General features: G+C 43.8%; 2 protein-coding genes and 1 long non-coding RNA gene across 8 annotated transcripts in view; 2 read left to right on the forward strand and 1 right to left on the reverse strand.

Annotated features, from left to right (window-relative positions):
• Positions 1-6,093: 6,093 nt before the first annotated feature.
• Positions 6,094-9,539, forward strand: SOWAHA (sosondowah ankyrin repeat domain family member A). The gene is given in 3 exon segments (XM_073358152.1): positions 6,094-6,334; positions 6,336-6,555; positions 6,558-9,539. Coding segments are annotated over 3 exon segments (1,896 nt in total). The 5' UTR covers positions 6,094-6,169; the 3' UTR covers positions 8,069-9,539.
• A 9,016-nt stretch (positions 9,540-18,555) lies between these two features.
• LOC140915648 (uncharacterized) overlaps positions 18,556-26,775 on the forward strand; it is an 80,633-nt gene continuing 72,413 nt past the window's right edge. For both annotated transcript variants that reach the window (XR_012160230.1, XR_012160229.1), the window contains exon 1: positions 18,556-18,641. This is a non-coding gene — a long non-coding RNA (uncharacterized lncRNA). The remainder of the gene's footprint in view (positions 18,642-26,775) is intronic.
• The window catches only part of SHROOM1 (shroom family member 1), a 75,001-nt gene continuing 74,286 nt past the window's right edge, over positions 26,061-26,775 (reverse strand). For all 5 annotated transcript variants that reach the window (XM_073355666.1, XM_073355662.1, XM_073355664.1 and 2 more), the window contains one exon: positions 26,061-26,659. In XM_073355666.1, coding sequence (XP_073211767.1) covers positions 26,405-26,659 — 255 coding nt within the window. In that variant the 3' untranslated portion in view covers positions 26,061-26,404. The remainder of the gene's footprint in view (positions 26,660-26,775) is intronic.

Below are 26,775 nucleotides of genomic sequence, written 5' to 3' on the forward strand. Positions count from 1 at the left end.
GAACTCAGAACTAAGGGGCTATTTACTGTGGGAATGGGAGCGGGGGGCAGAGTCAGCCCCAAGGAGATTCATCTGTGTGGAACAGCAGGCAGTAATTATCTGGCAAATATCATGTAAATGCTGTCTACTCTTGTCCATTTAGTAATGTTCTTTTGAATTGGCCCTTGAGTTGCAGTTGAGCCTTACTCCTTCATCGGATAATGCCTTTTATCTCTAGATGTTTTCCCTCCTTCCCAGACTTTTGTTTGATTGTGTATTCATTGAAAGTTACTGCATTTCTCTCTGGAACAAAGGAAGAGCTCTTTGCCTTCACATAACTCACCCTTTGTTTCACAGGGAAATATCAACAAGGAAACTGGAAAATTGTGGCTTTGGTCATTCTTGTTGGATTTCATATAGGAGAAAAATCTACCTTTCCTCACTGAAGGTACAAATTTCATCAGTGCCCAGTGCCATACAGCCCAAAGGGAAATCCACAATATTCTCTAAAGCAGGATTCTCCTGTCCAACACTCCTTATGCTGGAAGAAGATTGGAATTTTCCCTGCCCATTCATCCTTGCATTTTTCCTTCCTCTTCTCGTCTGTATTGCAATATGATGCCTCACCTTTCTTACAGTTCAGAGCAAAGTCACGTGGCTTCTTTGTTACACAGCTTTACAGTTCCTGTGCCAAGGAGCAGGAGCACTGGACTGGCAAGGCTTCCACCTTAACCCTGAAGATTAAACAGACAGTACTGTGATTGCAGAGCCTGGATATGGATGCTGGATATTCCACTTCATTTTCCGGTGTTGCATCATTTGAATTGTTGCAACCATGCAATACTATCCTCCTTCTACTGAGGATAATGGCAAAATGCCCACAGTTAGGTGTGTTTGCTAACATGGCAATATTGATGGGTCCCTAGGGCTGCGATGTTTCACAAACACTTCCCAGTCAAATACATTAAAAGAGGGACAATCCCCTAATGTTTGTGATATAAAGTTAGAAAGCTGCAAAGTTTGGTTTAAAATATAAATAGCAGAAAATTAAAATATTTTTTTCTGTTTTCTGTACTTTTCTTTTGTCCTAGCTGGTAAACTGGAAACACCAAGATGTTGCGTTGTGCAGGAGGTCAGACGAGACTATCTTAATGGTCCCTTCTGACCTTAAAGTCTATGATTCTATGACAGTTGGCTCGAAATCATCTGAGAGGCAGCCTGCAGTGTTCCATAAATAACCAATCCAAAAATACGTACTTTTTAGGTTTTTGGCAAAAGGAAAAAGAGGGAGGCAAAATTTCCCTTAAGGCTGGAATTTTCAAAGGAGTTAAGTACCACAACACCAATACAGTTCCAGCTGATTATTCTCTGTATTAAAAGATTTTGCCGGAATATATTTATGGTGGTATTCAAAGACATCATCAATCAGCATCATTTTTGTAACTCAATCTACTTCTTAATCAGTTATGGAGAAATAAACTAAACACCATACAGATAGAAAAGCCCAGGGGACTTGTCTATAAATGGATAACCTTTACCAGGTCTGAACCACTTATCAATGAACAAGATTTTGCCATTCTACAATATTAATTAATGATGCCCAGCTCTTATATAGAGGTTTTCATCTGTAGGCTTCAGAATGCTTTGGAAAAGAGATCAGTCTCCCTTTTATAAATGGGGAAACTGAGGCACTGAGCTGTGCAGTGACTAGCCCAGGATCACCCAGCGAGCCACAAATGGACATTCTTTTTTTTAATCCAATTAAAACTGGAAGTAGCTGCATGAACCCAAAAATAGTGTAGTGAGGATTCCCCACATGACTACACAATTTCCCATCACCCCAGGATTACTAATTATTATTATTATTAAATATTTATATTATAGTAGTACCCAGAGGCCTCCAAGTGGGCTGGGGGCCCCATTATGCTTGGGGAACGTACAAATACAGAAATGAAGCAAGTCCTGCCTTGAAGAGTTTAAAGTCTAAAGACTCTAAACACACAACCAGACAAAGGCTGAGGGCTAGGGACACAACATACAAACAAATGAGCATGGGTCTGAAATGGTACAGCTTAGTTAGTCAGATATATTGTATTTTGTTTTAATTGGTGCAAGGCATAAGTACCAACCTTCTAACAGACACTCAATAAATGAGAGTTTGTGAAGGGAAACACACTTATTAACATAATGATAACCGGGGTGGGAGGGGAACGAGCATGTGTAACTGACGCTTGGTCTACACTACCGACTTATGTTGGTATTATGCATTGCTAGAGGTGTGGAAAATCCACCCTCCCCAAGCAATGTAGTAATACCAGCCTGACCTCCAGTGTACACAGGAGAGCTTCTCCTATCGACACAGCCACATACTCTGACAGGAGACACTCGCCTGTTGGCGTAGGTAGCTTCTTCATTAAGCACTACGTCAGCACTGTAAGTGTAGACAAGCCACAGCGCAGAAGAGAGTAACTTGTGGAAAGAGTTTATGGGACAGAGTAGTTAAAGTGGGGAAACCTATTCAGCGCCATCACAATGCAAGACACATTTCCGCACATTTTTCCAGTGCTTTTATTATCATCATATGGCCCTATGCTCCCCTCCACTTTGGTGGGTGAAGGGGACACCGCATCCACTGATCCCAGCTGAGGAACATGGAAAGGAGGGGTATTGCCTCTGTAGCACATTTTCCCCATCCCACAAGATTACAGGTCTCTGTGTGGAGAGAGGATGGGCTGGGATGAGACTAGAGTGCTGGTTATATGTGGAGTCCCCCTAAACTGAGTAGTAAACCTTCATAAGCTACTGCAGATGGGGTTCTGGTGGTCAGGGGACAACAACTTGCTGGGTGAGGGGAACAATGCAGAGGCAATGGGCAAAGATACAACAGCATCCATGTGGCCCTCTAGGTATCCATGGCTTTTGAGATCCAACCTGCTGTCACTTTCATGGGAGCTGTCCAGACAGCAGGCCAGCCCACAGGCGTGCTCACGCAGTCGTCAGCACCCGTGAACTGCATTGATTTTCAGAGTTCTCAGTGTAGAGGCAGCCTAAGCACAGATGCACCCTGCTTGACTTTAACCAGTGCCAACAGTGTCTCCTTGGAATGCCACCAAATTCTCCACAAATGTTTGTAAAATAAGGCAAGTGGTTCCAAAAACCCTATCGTCCTTAGTTCTTCTCCCTTAGCATATTCCTCTTGTTCATGCTCTGTGAGACAGAACATAAGAAGTGAAGGATAGGCACAAGGCGAGAGGAAAGGTTTGCAACACAAAGGATACAGAATGAATTCTTAGGCTTTCATATATCTGTATTAGATTCTAATAACCAACCTTTAAAGCAAGTCATAGCAATTAGTTTTGGATGCTTATTTATTATTAGATCTCTGCGGTAAGCCAGCCAGCATCGTGGGATTGCTATAAACAAAAAGGCATTGCTAATGCAGGGGTGGCATTAGTAAAATACCATACACAAGAGACAACACCAGCAAAGTATATGGTTACTGTGCAAACAATAGGACAGGCATGGTGAGGCAATGTTAGGCTTGAAGTAATCAATGTAGGAACATTACAGAGCTACAGGCTCTGCTAAGAATAACATGGAATTAAGTGAGAGAACATTAGTACAGTACAGCACAGCACAGACACTTTGAGGAAAAGTGCCAGCTGTTGTCAAGGGATGAAATATGTTTTCAGATGAGATTTGAAGAGATAGAGAGATAAGGTGAAGAGATACAAAAAGGATATTTCATGCAGCCAGTGGGAGTTTCAGAAGAAGGCTCTTGAACCAACAGTAATATGGGTGGAGGAAGAGAAAGGAAGACAGTGCCAGATGAGTAGAGGGATGGGGAGCAGAGAAAGATGAAGACCATGAGGAAGGCTGGACCATGAATGGTAATAATATGCAGGGCTTAGAAATGGTTTATACTACATAGTTTCCAAGTTTAAGACACTGGAAGTTAAACACATTTATTTTCCCTTTCCCATTCATTCTTGCACAGACAGTTACTTTTATCTCTCTGCCTTCCCAACATGCTGACTCCATTTATTTTATGTTCAGGCTCCTTTGTTGTTTTCCAGTCAAACTGGTGGGTCATTCAAGAATCCATTTCATGAGCTGGTTGGGAACAAAGTGATCAAAAGAAAATAAGCCTTAAGGAATGGGTGTTATTTACTCTTTTCTAACAAAAAGGCCTTTGGGCCCAATCCTGCACCCAGTGATGTCAGGGGAAAGTTGCTTGAAGTTTTCTGAACCACTTACAAAAAATTAATAATTTTAGATATTAAAAAAATGCAATTAGAAATAACAGATGTGGCAATGTATTTATAAAACTTCCTTCTGAAATACTAATGAAAGTGGGTTACGGAGATTGTTTAGCTATACAATATAGTTTAATTCATATGTTTTTTCTTATCTTGTTTGCAGAGAAGAGGGTGTATAACTCAAAAGGATCACAATTGATCAGATGTTCAAATATCATAGAATCAAATCATAGAATATCAGAGTTGGAAGAGACCTCTGGAGGTGATCTAGTCCAACCCCCTGCCCAGAGCAGGACCAATCCCCAACTAAATCATCTGAGCCAGGGCTTTGTCAAGCTTGACCTTAAAAACTTCTAAGGAAGGGGATTCCACCACCTCCCTAGGTAACGCATTCCAGTGTTTCACCACCCTCCTAGTGAAAAAGTTTTTCCTAATATCCAACCTAAATCTCCCCCACTGCAACTTGAGACCATTTCTCCTTGTCCTGTCATCTGCTATCACTGAGAATAGTCTAGATCCATCCCCTTTGGATCCACCTTTCAGGTAGTTAAAAGCAGCTATCAAATCCCCCCTCATTCTTCTCTTCCGTAGACTAAACAATCTCAGTTCCCTCAGCCTCTCCTCATAACTCATGTGTTCCAGACCCCTAATCATTTTTGTTGCCCTTCGCTGGACTCTCTCCAATTTTTCCGCATCCTTCTTGTAGTGTGGGGCCCAAAACTGGACACAGTACTCCAGATGAGGCCTCACCAATGTCGAATAGAGGGGAACGATCACATCCCTCGATCTGCTGGCAATGCCCCTACTTATACACCCCAAAATGCCATTGGCCTTCTTGGCAACAAGGGCACACTGTTGACTCATATCCAGCTTCTCGTCCACTGTCACCCCTAGGTCCTTCTCTGCAGAACTGCTGCCTAGCCATTCGGTCCCTAGTCTGTAGCGGTGCATTGGATTCTTCCGTGGAAGAATGGAAGAATGGAAGCTTCTTCTGAAATATAAACATCTGGCTTTATGAAGCAAAGTAATTATATGTAAAGCTGTGTCATTGATTTGATAATAACTTAGACAAAAATCATTATTTTAGCAAGTAGGGGCAGAAGTAAATCAATGAAACCGTTAACTCAGTCCAAGCAATCTCCACATGGCTGGAACTAATGTTCTATGAGACACAACTTTGCTCAATTACCTTCCAAAGTTAATGGAGTGAGTGAAATTGGAGTGGTGTTTACACAGATTAGACAGTGGGAATTCCAGCTGCTCAGCATCTCTCAGGACAAAGCCCTAAAAGCTCTACATTTTATCTGAACTGTTAGGTAGTTTAGCTGGTACAGGCACTGGTAAAACAATGGGTGGGACTGTATTCCTCAGGTAGCTGCATTTCCCTGGGGAATGAAGCATTTTTTTAAAAAAATACTGAAAAGTGGTTCTCTGCTGTGCCCTCCTCCCCACATGCACACACATGTGGGTAACTCAAGCAGCTGAACTGATTGCTCAGAATTTCCAAAATAGGATACATTCCCCCTTTGGGGGTTCAGGCCCTACAGGTAAAGAGGCAGCCCAAAAAGGATTCATTTTTTTCAGCGACAAGCAACCCAGAACAGAGAGTTAAAATCTAGGCCCAGCTCCTGTGCTGGTAACAGCCCACAGCTCTGCCCTTGTGGAGCCACTTGCAGAACTGGCCCCAACTGTGGGTTTTTAGGGGAGTCACTCAGGGCTTGATCCTGGAGGAGTCAATGGGAGCTGCCAGTGTTCAGTACCTACTCTATGCCTGGATTTCCCTACCTAGGAGATAGTGACAATATTTTTCGGACACTACAGGGTGTGGGACGGGAGTCACCAGGCTGAATTCGCTGCTGTCTGTCAAGCTGTTGATCCTCGGCACCGGCTGCTGATTGGCCGCAGTTAGGCGGTGCCCAAAGACGACGGTGATGGGCGCATTTAACCATACGCCGAGCAGATCCGGGGGCAGGGGCTCCCAGGGGAGTCTCCGCTCAGGATGCGGGTTTGCACAAGCCCCGCAAGGTGCCACCCACACGGTGCGACGCGCTCTGCTCATGCTGCGGCCAAACCCTTCCGCTGCCAAGCGCAGCCCTGGGGGCTGGGGGCTGGGGACCGCGCCAAGCCCTGCGGCTGGTGGCCTCTGCTGCGCGGCTTGAACAGCGGGCAGGACCCGCCCTCCCGCCGGCCGGAGCCAGCGCGCCCCGGGGCAGGCACAGGGGGCGCCGCGGGCCCTGCCTGGGAAGCCGCAGGGGTCACACTCAGGTGCGTCTCGCCTACAAATCCCAGACACCTCCGCTCGCGGTCCCTTCGCCACCCCCGGCCGGGCTCGGCTCCCACCCCAGCGGGGAGCGACTGCCGAGCGGAGCCGCGCTCCCAGCCCGGTGCGGGGCATGGCCGAGCCGGAGCCGGAGCCGAGCCGGGCGGCCCTGCTGGGCTTCCTGCGGGAGCATGGCGGGCAGGTGCGGAGCGCGGAGCTGCGGGGCCGCTTCAAGCCGCTGCTGGAGGCCGGCGAGCCCGGGGAGCGAGCCGCCCGCCGCGAGCGCTTCACGGCGCTGGTGAACAGCGTGGCCGTGGTGAAGGAGCTGGACGGGGTCAAGTTCGTGGTGCTGCGGAAGAAGCTCCGAGCCCAGGCTGGGGGGGAGCCGGGCGAGGGAGCGCAGCCCCCCGAGGCGCCTCCGGAGGGCGCCGGGCAGAGCGGGGCAGGCGGGCAGGGGCCGCCCCCTGCAGCCGCCGAGAGCCCGTCCCTGAAGCCTGTGTCCGAGCTGAGGGGGCTGTTCCAGAGCCAGGACGGGGAGACGCCTGGGGCCCCCCCGGGGATGCCCGGGGCCCCCAGGAGAGGGGCCCCCCAGAAGCCCTGCATGTTGCCAGTGCGCTGCCCGCAGCCGGCCGTAGGGGCTGAGGAGCTGCCAAGGCAGCAGGAGCAGCCTGGGCACAGAGCCAGGCTGCAGGTGGGGACCCTGCTGGACCTCCCTGAGCCCGCCTCTCCCAGATCCCCGCACATGAAGAGGAGGCAAGTGGATGAGGCGGGTGCCAGGTCGCCTCACCTGCGAAGGGTGTCAAAGACTCAGAAGGTGAGTGAAGAAACTGGGTGCATTGCTGCCGTTCCCCTGGAGTCTCTGGAGCATGAATGGCTGGTGAAAGCCACCGCCGGCCAGTGGTCCCAGCGGCTTCATGGCCTCTTGCTGAGCGATGCCAATCTAGCAGGGAAAAGGGACTTCATGTCTGGGTTTACAGCTCTGCACTGGGCAGCTAAGAGTGGGAACTGTGACATGGTGGGGAAGGTCATTGAGGTGGCCAAGAAAGGTGGCACTGAAATTGATGTGAATGCCAAGTCCTATGGAGGTTACACGCCCCTCCACATCGCTGCCATACATGGCCAAGAAGAAGTCATTACCACATTGGTCAAGACATACCGTGTCAAGGTTCATCTGAGAGACTACAGTGGGAAAAAGCCACACCACTACTTAAAGGAAGGGTCCTCTTACGCAGTCAGGCATCTGCTGGGTGATCCTGACCTTCACAACAGTGTTGGACATGCCTTTCCAATCAAGAAAAATCCAAAAATTGGTGCCTCCATCTTGAGCTCCACCAGCACCTTCCTTGGAGTCTTATCTGAGGACATGTCCTTCTATGATCTAAGCAGGGGTCTGAAGAAGACTTCTTCCTTAAATAAGCTCCTTAATGCATCTGCAGGCTCAAGGAAGAAGCCTAAGACTAGGGGGACTTTCCCGTCTTATTCTTCTCTTGTCGAAGCCGTGGAGGAAGAGCAGGAGGAGGAGGCCACAGTGAAACACAGACCAGTTTCTGAGCTGTTCTTCAGTCACTAGTCTCTGTCTTCTTGAAATCAAAGTAATGCAAATAATGTATAGAAGTTTTCTTGGGCCCAGATCCTCATGGATATTTAGGCTCCTAACTCCCATAGAAATGAATGAGAGTTAGGTGCCTAAAGAGCTTTGAGGATCTAGGCCCTGGTCTTCTTTCACAGAAGCAGTCTGTGTCTTCTACCCCCCCTCCCCCCCCAAAGGTGTTTAACAGTCCACTGTGTAGGGTCTGAATTCAAAGCTCATTGAAGTCAATGGCAGTCTTTCCATTGATTTCAACAAAGCTTGATCAGGCCCACAGAAAACAAGATTCTCTTAAAAATGCCATACCTACCTATGTACTGATGCATTAATTTAATCCACAAAGACTTCCTAACTCTATGCCTAATGTCTGAAATAGTGTTAAAAAAAAAAAAAAAAAAAAAGCAGTGTGGACAGGTTACAAGGCTTAACATACAATCTTCTTAATGTACAAATTCCTCCAGTGAGTTTGTAATTCTTTGAGGTGGAAAGTAGGACTAGGGTAAGGGATTGTTGCACATTTTATTTACACCTTGATTTTAAGATAGATCAAACCTACTTTAAAATGGCTTTTTATCCTAAACGTTTAAATAACAAGGTACATAATAAGGAAGATGGATAATTCTGTATGACATTTACAATTAATTTGGTAACAAATAGATAGTGACAAGGAAAATCTGTTTGTTTTTAAAAGATTATTTAGTGCTCTAACTTTTTAAAAACAAACTTCTCTGCTAGAAATGCTAACTAGCAACTATTCTAATTGTTGTCTAATGTATTTTACTATGTGTAGAATACAAAACCATTTATGCAATGAGAAAAAGCAACCCTACCAATTGAAACACTAACCTGTCTACCTCAATTTAAATGCTAGATTACCATTGTTGGCTTTAGTATTTTTTTTTTTAGAACTTTCTGACCACAAAACAAATGTTACCAACTAGCTATTTTGATAGTACTGTGAACTTTTAAGTGTGATGGTAATTTAACAAATGCACCTTTAAAAGAATCTAATAGACTTTTAAAATGTATGATAGTGGGACATTCAGGTGAAAAACTAACTACGGGAAATTTTCCTCAGACTATAGATTTTTATATATGGATAGCCAACTGGAAATACAAGTTTAGGTGACTATTTTTGTGTTGCTTGTCCTATAAATGTTAAGTGTTGTGTTTGAACCAATTACAATAAAGAGTTATAAAACCAAGGTTTAATTATGTTAGGTATTTCATAACAAAATGCCTGCATGACCTCTACTAAAACAATTTATATCTGAACAGTGTGAATCAATGACCTAAACCATTTTTTTCCCTTGTGTCTCTTCCTTCTGTCTGGATGTTCACACAGTTCAACATATAATTCCAAAGAGCATGTGAATTTTGTGTTTAGTGCCATGTGATATTTCCAATGAGTGTAATAAAGTTGGTTAAAGTAAAACTAACCTAAATAAAATTTCTTAATGTGTCTGGTTCTGTGTATACAATCATGCATTTTGACTTAGTTTCAAAGTTTATGGTGAACCTAAAGGGACCAGTTAGTCCCCTCTGTTAAGTCCCTTTGATGATTTGTATTTATGTAAAAAGAAAAGGAGTACTTGTGGCACCTTAGAGACTAACCAATTTATTTGAGCATGAGCTTTCGTGAGCTACAGCTCACTTCATCGGATGCATCCGATGAAGTGAGCTGTAGCTCACGAAAGCTCATGCTCAAATAAATGTGTTAGTCTCTAAGGTGCCACAAGTCCTCCTTTTCTTTTTGCGAATACAGACTAACACGGCTGTTACTCTGAAACCTGTATTTATGTAGTACTTTTTCCTCAGCAGATCTCAAGGCTCTTTGCTACAGTAGGTAGATATTATCCTATATTCTAAATGGAGGGGCAGATATTCAGGTGTAAATGGGCTTAGGTCCATTTACTTTGGAGTGATGTGGAGTCATACCAGCTGCGGAGCTGGCCGAGTGTAACAAGCACAGTGAGGTCAGCTGACTTGCCTAAGGCCAGAGAGAGTTAAGGGGCAGAGTTAGGAACAGAATCCAGATCTGACTCCTGTGACCAGTCCACTGGACCACAATAATTTTCTCTTTAAAAGTGGAAGCTATTTAAAAACCAGCATACAGTTCAACCATAGGAGGACAAAGCTGATAGTATAATTATGTTTGCTCTGCTTGTTAAATCCCCATTAGGTGGTCAAGTTTCTGCAGTGCCACACTACTTGCATGCTCTGAAATTCTTTGCAAGTCAGTAACTTTTGGAATGTTTTGATTTCAGCCTTGAATTAAACCCAAGACTTCCTCTTTCTGTCTGCATAACAACAGGCTTTGTTGAAACATTCCACAAGCCATACTGCACTACTAGTGCCGACTGGAAAAGGCATCTTACTCTCCTCCCCACCTTCTTTTGTTCCCCTCGTTAAAAATACTACATGGAGTGTGCCACATTCATGCCAAGTGGAACTCTTGATTCCAGGGACAGCTTTGGCCCGGTTTATCTCAGAAGATAATGGATTGTTTTGCATGGGCCCTGCTCATATATTGAGCTAATCAAGTGGGTAAGCAAATGTTAATGACCAAGTGCCTCATGATTTCTATGTTTGGCATTGGTAGAGTAAAAAAAAAAATAGCCAATTGGTTCTGTAGCTGATGGTGTCAACATGATCAATATGATAGATACAGTGCAAATGCAAATCAAACCCCCATTGCTCCAGAAGAAAAACCCATGCAATGAATACAGCATAACCCTATATGAATTTCTTAAGAATTCCTTATAGACCACCTGACAGTAAACACCTCGTTCTGTTCCTTCAGCCCAAATGGGCACACTGCAAAGCCTGAGATATTGCAGACATGTTGCAAAGGAATGGCACGTTAGCTAGTAAAAATATTCAGTAGCTATATGCATGAAAACTATCACTTGAGTGACTCAGCCCTTTATCATTCTGAGGCTAAGTGATAAAATATGGATACGCTCAATCCATGTTCATATTTTATATTGGAATCTTTTATACTGTTTTTGAGAAAGTGTCCTTTCATGTTCTCCTGCAGATAAAAAGCATACTTGCAGTAAGAGTTTCTTAGAACAACAAACTGTGCCTATATCTTCAATGAAAAAAAGGGAAAAGGGTGTATGTGTTTTTTACATCAACATAGCTGTCTTGATGTAAAATCCAAGTGGAGACAAAGCACCCCACATGGAGGCTATAGAGTTGTCCTTGACTATCTACATCTAGGTAAAAGCTACCTGTGCCTTGTGTAGGATTTTACATTGAATTAGCTGGTTCAGTGTAAAAAACATGCTTTATTTTTGCAGTGAAGACAAAGCCTCTGTGTCATTATTATAATTCATTTGGACCATGCTCAAGGGTGTGTTAAGCACCTTGCAAAACAAACAGGGAAGAGTTTGCAATCTATAAAATAGATGGGTGCGGGCAGGCCAGAATTCCATCAACAAGTTTATATGGTGACTCAGTTAGTTCATGCCTACCTTCTTAGTAAACAAATTTTTTAAACCCTAGATATTAATTACCCAGGCACTAGTTAGTGTTCCCAATACCATGTGACTTCCACAAGTACAAACAGTATTCCGAGGTATTAAGAATGAACCCATTGTAATTCTATGGAAATGAATTCTAGTGAACTATAACTTGAATTCAAACCAATGGCTCTATTGTTCTGCATTTCTTCTTCATGTGCTACAGTTGTGATTGTAAAGGAGACACAGTATTTAATTCCCAACAAATCAGAAAGGCACATTTCTTGGCAATGATCAAGGTTATATCAGTTTTATTCTTCTATTTGGGGACAAAATCTTGCCCTTTGAAGTTACAAGCAGATGGATTTTATAGCTCTCCATTATTTCAAATTACTCTGGGGTCAAATCTAACAAGCCCTATTTAGGCAAAATCCCCACTGAACTCAATAGGAATTTTACCTGTATGAATGACTGCAAGATTTGGTCCTTGATGCTTTAATAAATACATCATAATACAGCACATACTACACAATAAGGGAAGACGGGTAGCTGGCTATCCCTTAGTATCTGATGGTACAATTAATTACATAATGATATCCTCACTGTAAATATAAATCAGAATCTAGCATAACATTTTATAAACATGTAGTCACACTGAGCTGATTTACTACAAAATTCATAGTGTGACACCCACATCAGGTGAGTTAAAACTAGATTATGTTTTAGTTGAATTGTACTCAAGGTCAGAAAGAAGTAACATTTGGCCTATGCTGCTTAGTTTGTTTTCCCCCCTCAACATAGATATTTCAGCCTTTTCCAAAGAATGCCAGTAACTCAGAAAGTCAGTGCTCAGATAGGACACTGAGAGGTGCTGTTATGCAAAAATACAATAAACAAACCCAGAAGATAGATAGCTCCACCCAATAGTAACTACCCAGAGTGAGTGCAGAAAGGCTAGACTTTGGCCTCCAAGACAAAGCTGTGTGATAACAACACAATGACGTGCTCCCAGTGTCAGGTCCCTAATGACCTATTGGGGGATGCTAAACATCCCTCTCAAAATCAGGCTGGTTCTGTGTAAATCTTGAGAGCTTGCCTTGGAAAAGAACCTCTTAAGGAAGATTTTAGCTTCAGGCTAACGACTGTACTAGAAGCAAGGAATTCTTGTCAACAGAGTATCAGTTCTGGTGTCATCTTCCTTGGTGGCATTTCACAACACATTTAGGCTAAACATTTTTTAAAATGTCTCCCTTTGGGGTGTCTCCTTTAAAAAAAAAACATGCTGACCTTGAAACACACAGGGCCAGATGCGGAAAGTTGCTGGATCCCCCACATCTCTAGCTGGATTCAGTGGGAGCTGCAGGTGGGAACCCGGAAAGAGTTGAAAATGTTGACCTTAACCTGCCTGCCTTTGTTTCCCCATCGGTCAAATGGGATAATCCCTGACTTGCAAAGGCATTGAGGGAGGAGCGAGTACTTTTTAGTCAAGTGCTAATCACTGTGATTGAACTGTTTCTTTACCAAGTGTGTTTAGATACGGTGCGGTAGAAACATAACATGAGTAAGAGCCTCCTCCTTGTCCTGTCCATTACTTGCCCCTCTCCTCTTTTCTCCTCCTCTCCTTCCTGCTCTGCATACTGCCACTCTGGGACCTACATTCCCTTGCCTCCTGATTTACATATGAATCAAAGTAAAACCGCATCATGACAGTTACTGATGTTTCCAGTGATTTGTGTTAATGAAGAAATGTCCAAATTAAGATTGCACTAACATGCCTTTGGCACAGACGCAGTTTAGGCACAAAGAGCCTGTTGTTTGTTTAAGGGGGGGGAGATAGAGCACGTGTTCTGTACCATACTGAGGAACGTTCATTTGCTATTAGTTCATTAATGATAAAAAAAGGGGGGGTAAAACCCGAGTGCACCTTGTGTTGGGGTCTGCTGCGGGGACAGCATGTTAATTAATGTTTGTACATCACTTGGAAAATGCCATTATATAATGGCTGGGTATTATTATTCAGCCCCAGCAGGGGGAGCTAGAGTCACATGTTCCTCAAAATGATACCCCTTACCCTTTAAAGGGCAGCAGTGCCTGGCTGTGAAGGGACCCCAGTCCTTGGCGGGGTGACTGCAGTGTGGGGTTTTGAGTGTGGCATGAAATCTGAGGGAGGGAGCAAATCATTGGTGGGGGTGGGGGTGGGGGGATCCTGACAAATAAGCCAAGCCTTCCATGACATCCCAGGGGACTCCTGTCCCTTTCTCTCTCTCCCTCTGTATGACCTTCCTGTCCTGGGCATGGATGTGGGGGCATTAAGGTTGAAGTGGGCCCAGACCCACCACACATTTCTGGAAGGGTCCACCCCCATGCCCATCCTGCCTGGCTTCCTCTACTTCCCCCTTCACACAACTATTCCTCTCAGCCTAATCTTCCACCCCCAAACAGCAGAGGAGAGTAAAAAAACAAGAAGACTGAGCAAGATTTCCACCACTGCTGCTCTAAACAACCTCCCTTGTTGCTTCAGTCAGTTACAGGCCAGCTATCAACCAGCAGCGAAAGTATTTACAACGGTGACATTTTAAATGGTCACCACTAGTCTTCAGCTTCTCCAGCCCCTTGAGACGAACAGGGACAGCCCACAACTTTTAGTTCTCTTGTTTCTCTCAGTCTGCAGACTCAGGCAGACTTCAGTGCATTGATTTACACAGGCTGGAAACTTATGAAAGCCTGGATACTGGAACACAAGATGGCAACTTCTGGGGGGAAAGCACTGGTTTGCTCAGCTACCACAAACCAGCCCACTGGTCAGTACCTGCCTGTACCCTGAATGCAGTAGGGATAAGCCTGGGGATGGGCAGTCCCAAAGATCAGTCCATACCTCTCAGTTTATTCCTGTACTGGAGCTACTCTCTGGCTGTGTGCAGTGTTCAGAGAGGTGACGTTAGCTAGGCAGAACACAGCGGTTTACATTCCAGGGATGTGTGACCGATTCTCCACTCCCTAGTGCTCCTGTAGTTACCTAAGTCTGTGCACAGTGAGTTTCAAATGCTACCAACTCAGGGGCTCAGGATGCAACCACAGGGGAGGGGACCCTTTATGCTTCCTTAGTGCTCTCCAGATTCTGGGCTACTCTGGGGACTGAAATGGCCCTGGGGCTGCACTCTGGGCTGCCAAGTAACACCCAGGTCACTACAGGCCCTCCTTCTGCCAGTCCCACTCCTGGCACTTCTCCTATGTTGGGGCTTATGCGGGGGGACAGCACAGTACAGTGGCCCTACACTGTGTGCGTGATAGGAGAAATTCTCCTTTGCCAGTTGCAGCTTCTACCCACTGCCAGAGCAGCATGCAGGGGATAGAATCTGTCCCCAGTGTTTTGTTCCCACCGTGCTCTCATATGGCAGAGCTGTAAATGATGACACAGGACCCTAGGCAGGGGAGAATCAGGTCCATAATCTTTAAACCAAAAGAAGCTAGAAAATTTGAGTGAAATCTTAGCTGCTGTAGGAAGAAACAAAACAGCAGAGACCCTGCACTAGCAGCGGGGCACAGGAGGAGTTTATCTGTGAAAGAATTCTCACCGCCTCTCTGCTCAGACAATCCTGAAAGCTGTAAGATTCCCACCTACGGTTAATAAGAGACAGAACTAAAGGCTTAATATTCAAAATGGATCCACATAAGGTTTTCCTAGGCAGACACGTTTTATATAACAGGATATTGTATTTCTAGACCTGTGCATGAGGGAGAGGTTATGGGTATTGCTTTTAAAAATATAATCAAACAAAAAAGGTTTTAGTGGCAATAAAGCACAGATGAAATTAAACTTCAACCAGCAATTGATCAGCTTTGGCCCTTAGGTAGTTTAGGTGTGTTTCATGTTACTAGTTTAGCTTCCTGGGCCTAGTTTTGTTTGTACAAGTCTGAGATGTTTTTCCCCTAAGGAGCTACTTGTTTTGACAACAATAACACAGGGCCTATATGCTAGCATAGGCTCTTAGGCTCAGGGGACCACTGGCACCAAGGTTCCGAGCAGGGAGGGAACTGGTGCTGAAGCTACTGTACCCGCAAGGTTCCCACATCACAACAAAGCGCATTGCCTAGTATTACATCAGGAAACTAACAGGGAAGAAGCATAAGCCAGTAGATTCCAACTTTAGCCCAGCACTAATCTTTACTCTGTCCTCCACGCGCTCACCCATCCCAACATACAGACTCACCTTCTCCCCAACACTTTCTGCTGTATAGAAAACAGTGACCCTTTCCTATGGTCCACTGCAACCATCATGCAATGCGTCAGAAACCCCAGCCCACCCCTACCTAACCTCAACATAACAGGCAGGGTCTTCTCCTACCCCCCAAATACACTCCTCATTCATACCAGAGACCTCTCCTTCCTCCCATTCACTCATTTTCTACAAGTGACAATATCCATATGGAGACTAGAGGAGACAATATAAGCCATAGGTGTAAGTCACAAGAGCATTTCCCTGTGGGCAAATGACTTTAGGGGCTAATGCTATCTAGCTTTGATACTTAGATGACCCCCATTACTAGAGTATTTGAGCACCTCTCAATGGTTAATGTATTTAGCCTCATGTACCCCTGTGAGGTGGAGAAGTGCTATTATCCCTATTATACAGCTGGGGAACTGGAGCCCAGAGAAGTTAAGTGACTTGCCAATGGACATGTAGAAAGTCTGTGGCAAAGCAGAGAATTGAAGCCCTGTCTCTTGAGTCTCAGCCTAGCAGCCCCCAACTATTGGACTATCCTTCCACTCTAATTCTGAAAGGTGTTGAGCATTTCCTGAGATTTACCTTCCATTGACCTGAGGGCACACAGGTCTGAGCCACAGAAAACTGATCATATGAGAAAGTAACGGTCTTTTGCTCACAGGATGATGACTTGTTAGTTAACACCTTCTGTCTGCCTTTGTAGGCAGCTCTGAACTCCTCTAGCAATAATCTTCCTTTCTGGATTTTGCTCTTTTTATGAGAAGATTTACTTGTTGCATAGAAAAGCTTACCAGCAGCTTCACTAGGGTCTTTAGAAGCGACTTTACCCCACTGGAATTCATTTAAAGAGGTTTTTCATCATACTCTCCTCATCCTGTTTAATTTGGCGCCCGCAGTATCCTTCCTTCTGCTAGCTGACTTCAGAGACAGCCATATCTAAGAGCTAGTTATCAAGCTTTACAGATTTAAAGGGCCTGCATCACTAATAATGCTGTTATGGGCACATGTAAGTGAAGTTACTTCATGTCCAAGAGGAAGGCTTTAGCGATACAAATTTGTGTTGTGATCCTTAGTAGATTCCACAAGCCAGACCAGGTCAGATCTGGAACGGGAGCCCTTTGAAGGTGTCAGCCTCTCCCCAGTCAGGATTTTGAGGCATATTGGCAAGAACAGGGGGGAGTTTGCACTGCCATAGTCCACACTGTACTTGTTCTGCTGTCAGAGGACTTGAATCCCCAGGGGTGTTAGCTTGATCCCTTTCAGTTCACTAAGTTCAGCTTTGTAATTATTACTGTGATGAACAAAATGGACTGATTTTAGATTAGAACATTAAGGTGCCCTTGAACCAGACAAATTAGATACCCTCTGTTCATATCAGCATTATGTTAGTAAATCCTTTTCCTGTGAGCAGACAAGAGCTCTGTGTGTGAGCAGGAGAATGTGTACATGTCGTATTAAGGGAATGCTGCACATCAGCTGCTTTCCCTGCCTGGGACAGCTACCCAAAACATGACTGTCTGGAAGGCTCAGCATTCCCTCCCTGCTCCTTTTGTCTCACACCCCTCTTACATTAAGAAAGAAAAGTCTCTGGATTGTCTAAGAACATAGCTGAGGTTGGATCCAATCCAGGAATTTAGTGTGAAGAATCCATTCAGCTTTGCTGTGGTAAATCATGTATTTATGTATTTAAACGATGCCGGCTTTCTCGTTCTTGAGAATAAACAGTCGACAAAAGAGAATCAAAATGTTATGTGACTTGAGCTCAAGGCTGAGCTTGACTGTAGACTCGCGAGAGATACAGGGCCAAGCCCTGAACTTCAGATCCCAGCTCAACCTCCCCAGGAGTTTGGATCAGTGCTTTGATCAGGCTCAGGCCCATAGTGAGGATTGCCTCTTAGGGCCCAACCCTGAGAGGAGCTGAGTGGTCTCAATTTGCATTGACTTCAGTGGAAGATGATAGTGCTCAGCATTCTACAGGAGGTTCTCAGCATTTCAGAGGATTGGGCCCTTGCTTTGTAGCCAGAGCACACTTGTGATCTGTCTGTGTGGCTTGTGTTTGCATTTTGCTCAAGCTGCCTTATGCATCAGGGTGCCACTTCTGAGCATAGTAACAAGTGATCTGCTCTCCTCATGGCTTTTCAGTCCCAGAGTAGCTGGAATACCATGAGGAGACCAGTTTGCATGATATTTTGTCCCATAAATAGTACCCCAAAGAGGGTGCAGGGAGACCCTTTAGAGAAAACACTCACAATTGTTGTAGAGTTACCAAGACATTCGGGTTCCTGTGGAGCTCAAATGAACAATCCTGGAATGTAATGTGCTCGGGGAGCGGGATATGGGATGCTATCATTCTCTCTCTAAATGACAGAGCTATTGCCCTATTTCTTCTTAGTGAAGCAGGTGGTCTCAGCATAGCCACTCCCTCAATATTTACCAGTACAATGGTGATGCAGAAACAGAGCAATATGTGCAAGCTTCCAAGATTATTGCTACATGATGGTTTGTTACGGGTTCCTCACCCCTCCCACATGCTTTGCCTTGGCTAGTTTCTTCCAGTCCCTGCAAGCCCTGGTGTGTGTATCATTAGCTGCCATATACCAGATTCTGCTTAGATAACATAATGATGGGGGGGGGTGGACGTGCGTTATAAATACATAGAATAGCAAGGACTCATTTGCCTCCCAAGGACATTGACGCAAAGCATTTGATCACCACTTAACCCCACCACCAGCCCCATCCTTTATATCTCCAGCAAATGAGACTCACCTCCAGAGTGGGAAGGAGCAGCCATCTTGGCCACGGAAGTGGAAGCTGGTGCCATTTTCCACTTCACAGCAGGAGTTGCCATGAGACAGGGAAAGGGTAAGTGATGAACTAGAAGTTGTTCTTGAAGTGGCATCTTCCATGAGGTAGCTTGGGATAGGGAAAAGTCATGACGAGAAAGCTTGTTAGAAAACCCCCTCACGTTAATATTTGTGAAAGAGGAGCCTTGTTATTCTCTAAACCAAGCCTGTACATTCACACAATATTTTAGTACATGGCTTCAGCCACAAGGGGGCTCAGCTTCTGGGGGCTTGTGACGTTTTAGCTGTCTCTGTTATGACAAGTCAGATGCCTTCAGGGGCAAACGGTAATGTTCATTTGTTGCTTCTTGAGTGGTTTTTGGGTTGCCTCTGGTGCTAATCTGAGAGGTTGCATGACTCCAACTGCCTGCTCAGTCTTTCATGTCTAATTCCTGGGCTCCCTTCTGGGCATTGAGGACTAGTTGTGCGATAAGTGGCTCTGCTCTTGGCTTAGAATTAATTTACATTCAGAATGTTGCTATGAGTTCCCAAAGCCAGGGGTATCATTGCACTTAATAATTACTGTAGAACCTCATTAATTCACACTAGTGCCTAGGATTGGGAGACCCATTTCAGATCCTGCAAGGAATTTAAGACTGTTTCAGTCATCTGTCTGTCTAAAGTGGGGCTCCATGCAATGAGGCTTGGCCAAAAGGAGTTCATTGCAGCCTTTGTGCATCCAGGCTTGATTTAGCACCCACTGAAATCAATTGAAAGATTCCTATTTACTTCAGTAGGTGTAAATTCAGCTCCCTAGTGAACACATTGGTTTTTTTTTTTTTAGAATTGCCATATTTATTTCCATGGCACCAGCATAAGCCTGACTCCCATTGCTAGGCTCGTGCCAATACAGTGATCATTCTATCCTGCAGTGGTCACTAACGCTTCTTGCCCTCCCCCACCAACCTGCTCTCCTAAGGAGAGAAGGCTTTTCCCACCTAACATTATGCCTGCCCTGCCTCCTCCCCTCACATCACTCTCTGCAACCAGTACTTTGTATCCCACTTGCGTTAGCTGTAATTAGTTGCTGCCCACTATGCTAGTACCTATTATGTTTGTTTTATGCAAGTAATGAAACCTTACTAAGGCAAGCTCTCACTACAGGGCACTACTATTAACTCTTTCTTGGGCAGTGGGCTGAAACGACCTCTTTGGGTTTTGTGGGGAAAACCAGGCCTGCAGATTAACCAAGTGAGAGGTAGCAGGCTTCAGCTGGACTTTGATTATTCTGTCACTTTGTGAGTTCTATAGGACTGCATTGGGGATTTGCTGCAGTGCCTCGTTCAGCCCCTCTGGCAGTGAGTGGATTCCTTCTTGACATTTTTCCCTATCTAACTTCCTCTTTGGGTAAGAAGCAGTCCAGCAGGTCTAGTAGTGGTCAGGTGCCAGTGCCCTGCAACTCTGCAAACCAGTAATTTTCCAGTGCTTTGAACAGGGGTTGGAATGAAGATCAGAGGCACTGGGACTTCCTTAATCTACTTGGCAGAGGGAAAGTCACTATCTTTGCTGAAGAGAAAAAAAATGCATGTGAAGCAATCCATAGCCACCACCCAAATTAGAGGTTACAAGTGGAAGGTTAATATATGTGGTGACGCCACTAGGAATGTATGGGGGAGGTATTTATTTGCACTGCACAGAGCTTTAGTTGTGTGCTGGTTTGGGGCAGAACGTCTATTGACTTCAGGGGAAAGGCTTGCACAATCGGGACCATATTCAGCATCTACAGCTTCAGAGAACTGTTGGACTCTGAAGGCAGTAATGCTGGGTCCTTTTATGACCTTGTTTCTTCCTGCTCCCAGCTTTTACCTAAGCAAGCCAGAGTGGAAAAAAAACTGGATGTAGATGGAAACGCTGGAGGGTCACGGTTTTCACAATAAAAGGCTTCCTTACTTAGAGCTAACTGCTACCTTGCAGAGATAATGCTTGTGAACAAATGAGAGGCTGTGGACTGCCATTGGGTCAATGGGTGTGGAGAGGGAGAGAGAAACTTTCCTACCTCTTCTGAAAATGTCTATTTTCAACATTCCCAACCTCCTTCCCCTTTGCTGGTTGTGGGGACTTTTTCTTGACACATACCGGAACTCTCCATACCTTAGAAGAGCAAAGCCCGCGAGACTCAGGGGCATAGCACTATTGGGATGAGGTGGTGTTTGTATTTTTCTTGTCTACTTGAAAGGCAAAGCACGATGAGTGCTAGCAGCTGATTGCTCTTTGTGGGAAGGTTAATAGGCCTTTACACCAATGTTGAAATTATTCAGGGCTGGGCCAAGTAGGTTTTTAAAAAAGACTCTCTAACTCTCAATAAGGTCAGACGAAATGTATATCCCCAGCTGTACCCCTAACTTTAAAGCAGAACACTCCAGCCCACAGTGGGAATTTTAGATGTACAAGGAATGTAGGACTAGTCTCATATGGGCAGCCTGAACTACACCACAGCTATCATGGGGCTTAGGGCACTAATCTAAGAACTGACCTCCACACCTCCTAATGCTCCTCAGAGGCAGTTTCCCCTTTGTCTACTTAAAAGTTGTTTTCATATTTCATCAACACTTGCACTTTTACACTTTCCTGAAACCTAGACAGAGACATGACAGAGGAATTAGGAAAAATAAAAATAGCACATACATGGCACTGTAACTACTTTTTAGACAACAGATTAGTTGTGGTATTTGTTCATTAAGGCCTTGTCATATCAAAAAGTTTGGTAGTTGTAAAGATAGGTCTATCAAGCATTATGTTCAAATACCAAAATATTAAGAGTGAGAATTTGCATAGTACCCAAGCCAACTGCACCTCTGCTGTGAGAGACCAGAAGGATACCCTTTTAATTTCTGCTAGTTTTAAAGCTACATCATTGCCTCAGGATGCCTTGAGAGGGATTGATTGAGCTACTGTTATTTATACCAAGCAAGTTCCCATTTTTAATATCAAGCAGACAGTTTACATCTCATAAACAACTCTCTACAGTTATATTCTTGGACTGGGAAAGGGACTATACGTTTGATTTCCATTCAACAGAGAGATCACCCATGTGGTAGCATTGCCAACTGGCACATGGGGCAGATGCCAGGCATTGTTCTTCACCACTTCCAGTGGTTTAAAACTTTTATTCATTCTAATAAAGTTAAGCTTGAACTACAGTGGTTATCCTGGCAAACATCTCTGTATAAGGAGCAGCAGTTGAAAGAAAAAAAGCATTGCACCTTCAAATCAAACTTTGTGATATGTATTCATACAAACAATTCAATAGATTTAACAAAAATATCCATAATGATCTTTTAGAATTGTCCATTCCTTGAACATTTAATTTGTAGGGTTTTGTTTTTTTTTAAAGTCCACTTCTGAAGGGGCACTGTCATGTTAAATCTGTATATAGTAAAAGGTTTCTTTGGGTTATTAATAATACCTTAGATTATTGAGACCAAGGCCCGGATCCTGCAAATATTCATGCATGTGCTTAACTTTGAGCAGTCCCACTGAGTTAATGTACATGATTGTATGCAGAATTGGGGCCTAATTTGCTTATTGCTATTTCTACAGTTTCTTTTGTGTACTTCCTTCATCCTAGACAGTTAAACTGTACTAATGAGTTAATTTCAGTCTCATGTTCTGATTCCAGGGCTATAATACCTGAGTTGCAAACAGTGCAGGAGAAATGTTTCAATCCAAACCCAAAACTGATTTAGTTGGAATTTTAAAATATTTACAATATTTGTATTACTACTTAGGTTTGTTTTTACTGAACGTAAATATGTGGCTTGATTCACCTGACAGTGGGGAGATGGAGATTTTTAAGGTACCTTGAACTTCGTGTTGTTGGTAAATCATGTACTCATTTCGAAATGCTGTTCAGGCGAGGTCATTTAAGCATGAAGGGTCTAGTTTTCCTCACACACTGGCTTCATCCTGGTGGAACTCAACTGACTTATGTGGAGTTACGCCTGATTGTGTGAGAGGAGAATCAGGACCAAAATGCTTTTGAAAATAATCTACAGCTGTTGTATTTTCTGCTATGTCTGTTACATTATCTATTGCACTGAAATACTCTTGTATGAAGACCTTCTGTCTGTCTAGACATGAAGAGCAGCATCAGATAGGAAGGCATTTTCTCATTGATACCTATTCTTCCATTGTATAAAGATGTACATACAATAATATACAAGGATCTCTGTGAATGATGATGAGTGTTTGCTACTGACAGGTAATGAAACAATAATGAAGCAGATGGTTGGAAAGAAATGTGTTATTTCTCTGTCCATAATTCTATATTTCAGCATAACCAACACTCCAAAGCACTAACATGGCTTAATAAATTTTTAAATGCATAGAAATATCATCTGCATTTAATTTACACTAATCCAGTTTTCGGGAAGGGGGAGGAAAGAAACATTTTAAAATACCACAGTTTTGATAAATTGTGCTAAAATATTCAGTTGAAATGCATAACATACTGTACCTTTAAAAAAATCATATAGAGTCTAAAATAACTACTGACTTTCCAAATTCTGCTAATACCAGTACTGAGTTCACTAAAATTAGTCACATGACTAAGGCAGACACAATTTGGACTGGACATAAGACTGGAATAGTATTTTGGGGCCAGATTGTACTACTTGCCGTGTCGCCAGCTTTCACAATTTTATCACAAGTCTCATGCTACTTGGTGGTTTTCTTCAAGTCCCAGCTCTTGGAATCCTGTGCATATGAGAGAATCTGGTTTTATTTTTTTAAAAAAAGGTCTGAGGTTACAGAGAAAAAATTATTGCAGATGAAAGTCTGAAAACGTGGCTTGAGTGTATCCTAATACTAAAGTATGGCAAATTAAAAAAAACAACAACAACCACCAGAATTATTACCTGCTAGAACATAATTTTAAGCCAGTTTCATGACTGGGGAGAGCGTGATGCATTATTTTTGAATGCTTGGGGTTGGCAATATTGCACTTGGCTCCTCGTGCGAAGGAGGCCCTCATGTGGACAGGGCTTTGTGGATTGCAAGGGTCAGGCTAGGATGGGACCCATTCCCAATTCTGCAAGAGATCCATTGCAAAAGTCCATAAAGTCTAAAGCTTTCAGAGTTTTCTGTTAAGCCCCTTCTGTGCTGTGGAACACTCCTTTAGAAGATTGCAGGGGAAGAGCTCCAGGAAGATGGGCAGTAGTAAGCTTTTGTACAGATGGCTCTGGGCTGCAGTGGATTCCCATCAATCCATGTAGGTCATCTGAAGCTGAGCCACCTGACTGTTCTGTGGGGGAGGCTCAAAACCCGCCCCAGCTCCCATGTTGGAAGTATGAGTAAAACTCCTCAGGGGTCCTCGCTGAGCTTTCCTTGCCCCTGGCTCTCTCCTGGTTGTGGGTATTTCTGGAAGATGGTGACATCGAGCTCTCTTGACTGTGAAATAAATATTCTGTTGTAAACTTTAAGTTATTTGGTTTCAGCTCACTGCTGTCTGCTTCCTAGGCCAAGCAGTACTGTGCCTTATACGAAATAAATTTAAAAGACAGGCAGCATACTGTACGTGCGTCACAGACTTTCAAGAATTGAACGCAAGGCTTATTATCTCAGCAAAGGCTGTTTGTAGCATCGCAGGGTATTTTTCACTCTGTGTTGTGAAACCTGCATGCAAGCTAAGCTTTAAAAGCAATTCCCTCTGAGAAGACCTGTGCCTTTTCGAGCACAATTTCGTTGGTGTCTGGGCTGTATCGAACCATTTATTGTACAGCTGCATACTAAGTAACCAGACAACCCTCACATTCAGCAAGTTATGTGACAAGGCAAGAACTGAAAAATAATGAGAACATGTCTTTTTTAATTACTCATCTCACTTCAGGATCTGGAGGACTTTTGTTCAAAATGAGCCAAGAGGAACAGATTTTATTACTGATATCAATTCTACAAAATAAAAGATTAACCTTTTCATTACTGCTAACAAAGGCAGGTAGGTGAGGGGCAAGGGGAATCACCTTGCGTGCAGGGCTATCTCACATAATTTGTTCTTAGTATGCCCTTACTGAAGTGCCAACATAGAAGAATGCCACCACACTGCAGCTGATCCCAGAAAAGCAGATAAAGCTGGAGCAAATCAGGAAAGGGGGATGGGTGGAGGGTTTTTGGGGCAGTGTAATATGGAGGATCAGAAATCATGACCTCTAGGAGTGGGAACTTGCTCAGTCTGGTGGCAGAGGGGGTATCTTGTGCTCATGCTTTAGTAACCTCTGCTGGCAGGTATGAGGGTTGGCCAGTCCCAGAGAGCCACCTCCACCTGTGATTGAGTGACGTATTTAATGGTGAGGAGCAGTATGTATAAGTGGAGAGGGAAACCTCAAGGCTCTGAAGGAAAAAAACCCACAATATTTGGTAGGGGGAAATAAAGGATGATAATTAATAGTGAGATTTATTTGCAACACGGTTCTATGAACACTGGCTGTGCATGTATGAAAGTTCCATGGGCATCAACCATGAAAGTTTTCTATGCTGCATCAGACCCAAGGAGCCTTTCTTTCTGATGCAGGGGATAAAACTGTCTCCCTTTCTCAGTATAACAAATGTTGGTGACTTCTGTCACTTGTGAAAACATCAAGACCTGCCTTCCCCTCTTGCCCAGATCAGGAAGAAGTTCCAGTTAGATTCGTGAACTTTGATGTTCAGGGAACCTACAGCTGATACACCTAGTGATGAAGGAGTATCTATCTAGTGGTAAAGGAGTATTAAATGAAACAATTTCAATACAGTAATATCACTTGAAAGACCTTCAATACACATTATTTTAAAAGGACATTGTCAAGTAACTTTCCCCGCCTTTTAAAGTCTTTTTTTTTGTACTCATGGTTTACAAAAACTCTTTGAAATTCAACCAGTTTGTATCACAGCACAGTGGTTTTTCATGGCAGGGTCCATAATAAGTGCTGGGTGATTGGCACTAAGTGAAGAAAAACAAACAAACAGTGAAGCAATAATTTGAAAAACAGTCACCTAGGAAGCACTGTGTGGAGTCTGCAGATAGCGAGGGTAGGTGCCATTTTTGGATTTACCATTTTTGAGAGCATCACTTTATGTCAACTTCACCACTAAATACTTCTCTGTGGCCTGCGGGAACCCATGCCCACAGCTCTTCTTGCAGTCCTCGTGAGTTTTCTGTTGAACATCCCACCCAGATTCAGATGAAATAGCCATTACATTCTACAGCTGCAGAGTCACAAAAGGCCGGGGGACTTACTGCTGATTAAAAGAGTTCAGTATTATTCCCGTGACAATATGTTCCATTATTACATGTCACTTGAAGGTATTAACTGGGGACGCTATCATTAAATTGTCAGAGGAGTTTCACTAAGTGGCCCATGGCATTGTGCTTTGGAGTTGTTTATCCTCTCTCTTTAATTCACAATTCAAAAACCCACATAATTTCTTATTTTGAATATTCAACCCACCCACAAAGAGGAAATATTTTTATGAGTCTTTTATTGAGATGATGTCAGTGTGGAAACGGGCAGATGACAGGGAGAAGGAAAAATGTCAAATTAATAAGGGTGACAAGTCTCATCAGTCATTTTCAAGATGCAATCTGCTACATACTGTAAGATTTTGTCATTCAGCTCATCCAAAGAGGAAAAACCCTTCCAACATGTCCCTAGACCATCTAAGGACTTATCAACACTATGACACTAATAGGAATTCATCAAACTGATCCATGTTCATGTCTTAGCAGCAATGCAGTGAATATGTACGAAGTTCCAACACAATGCCCGAATCCTCCATTCCTGGAAGTGGATGGCCTGTTGATGTGGCTCAGAGAAGGATGCTCTTCTCTAGGCTCTCCAGCTGCTCCTCGAGAAATTTAATCTGCTCCTCAAGGTCTTTCTGCTCTATCAGTAAAGAGGTCTTCACTTGAACAAAGTGTTTGTATTCCTGGAGTTGCTGGTCAGTCAGGTATTTGGAAAGGATACCAGAAACCACTCTTTCCCTGCGATCCAGGTTTTCTTTCAAATCTTTTGCATCTTCCCGCTGTCTAGACAGGAGGTTGTGCCGTTCATGTAATGATTGCTAGTAGGGAAAAAGCAAAAGCAGCATACACCATGAAAATCAATAATTTCTGACAGACTCTAGATCTTCATTCTGGAGCCACAGTGTATTAAATTTAATTACTTCCCCTTGTGGCT

The sequence above is a fragment of the Lepidochelys kempii genome, chromosome 8, assembly GCF_965140265.1.
Source record: "Lepidochelys kempii isolate rLepKem1 chromosome 8, rLepKem1.hap2, whole genome shotgun sequence".
Lineage (NCBI taxonomy): Eukaryota > Metazoa > Chordata > Testudines > Cheloniidae > Lepidochelys > Lepidochelys kempii.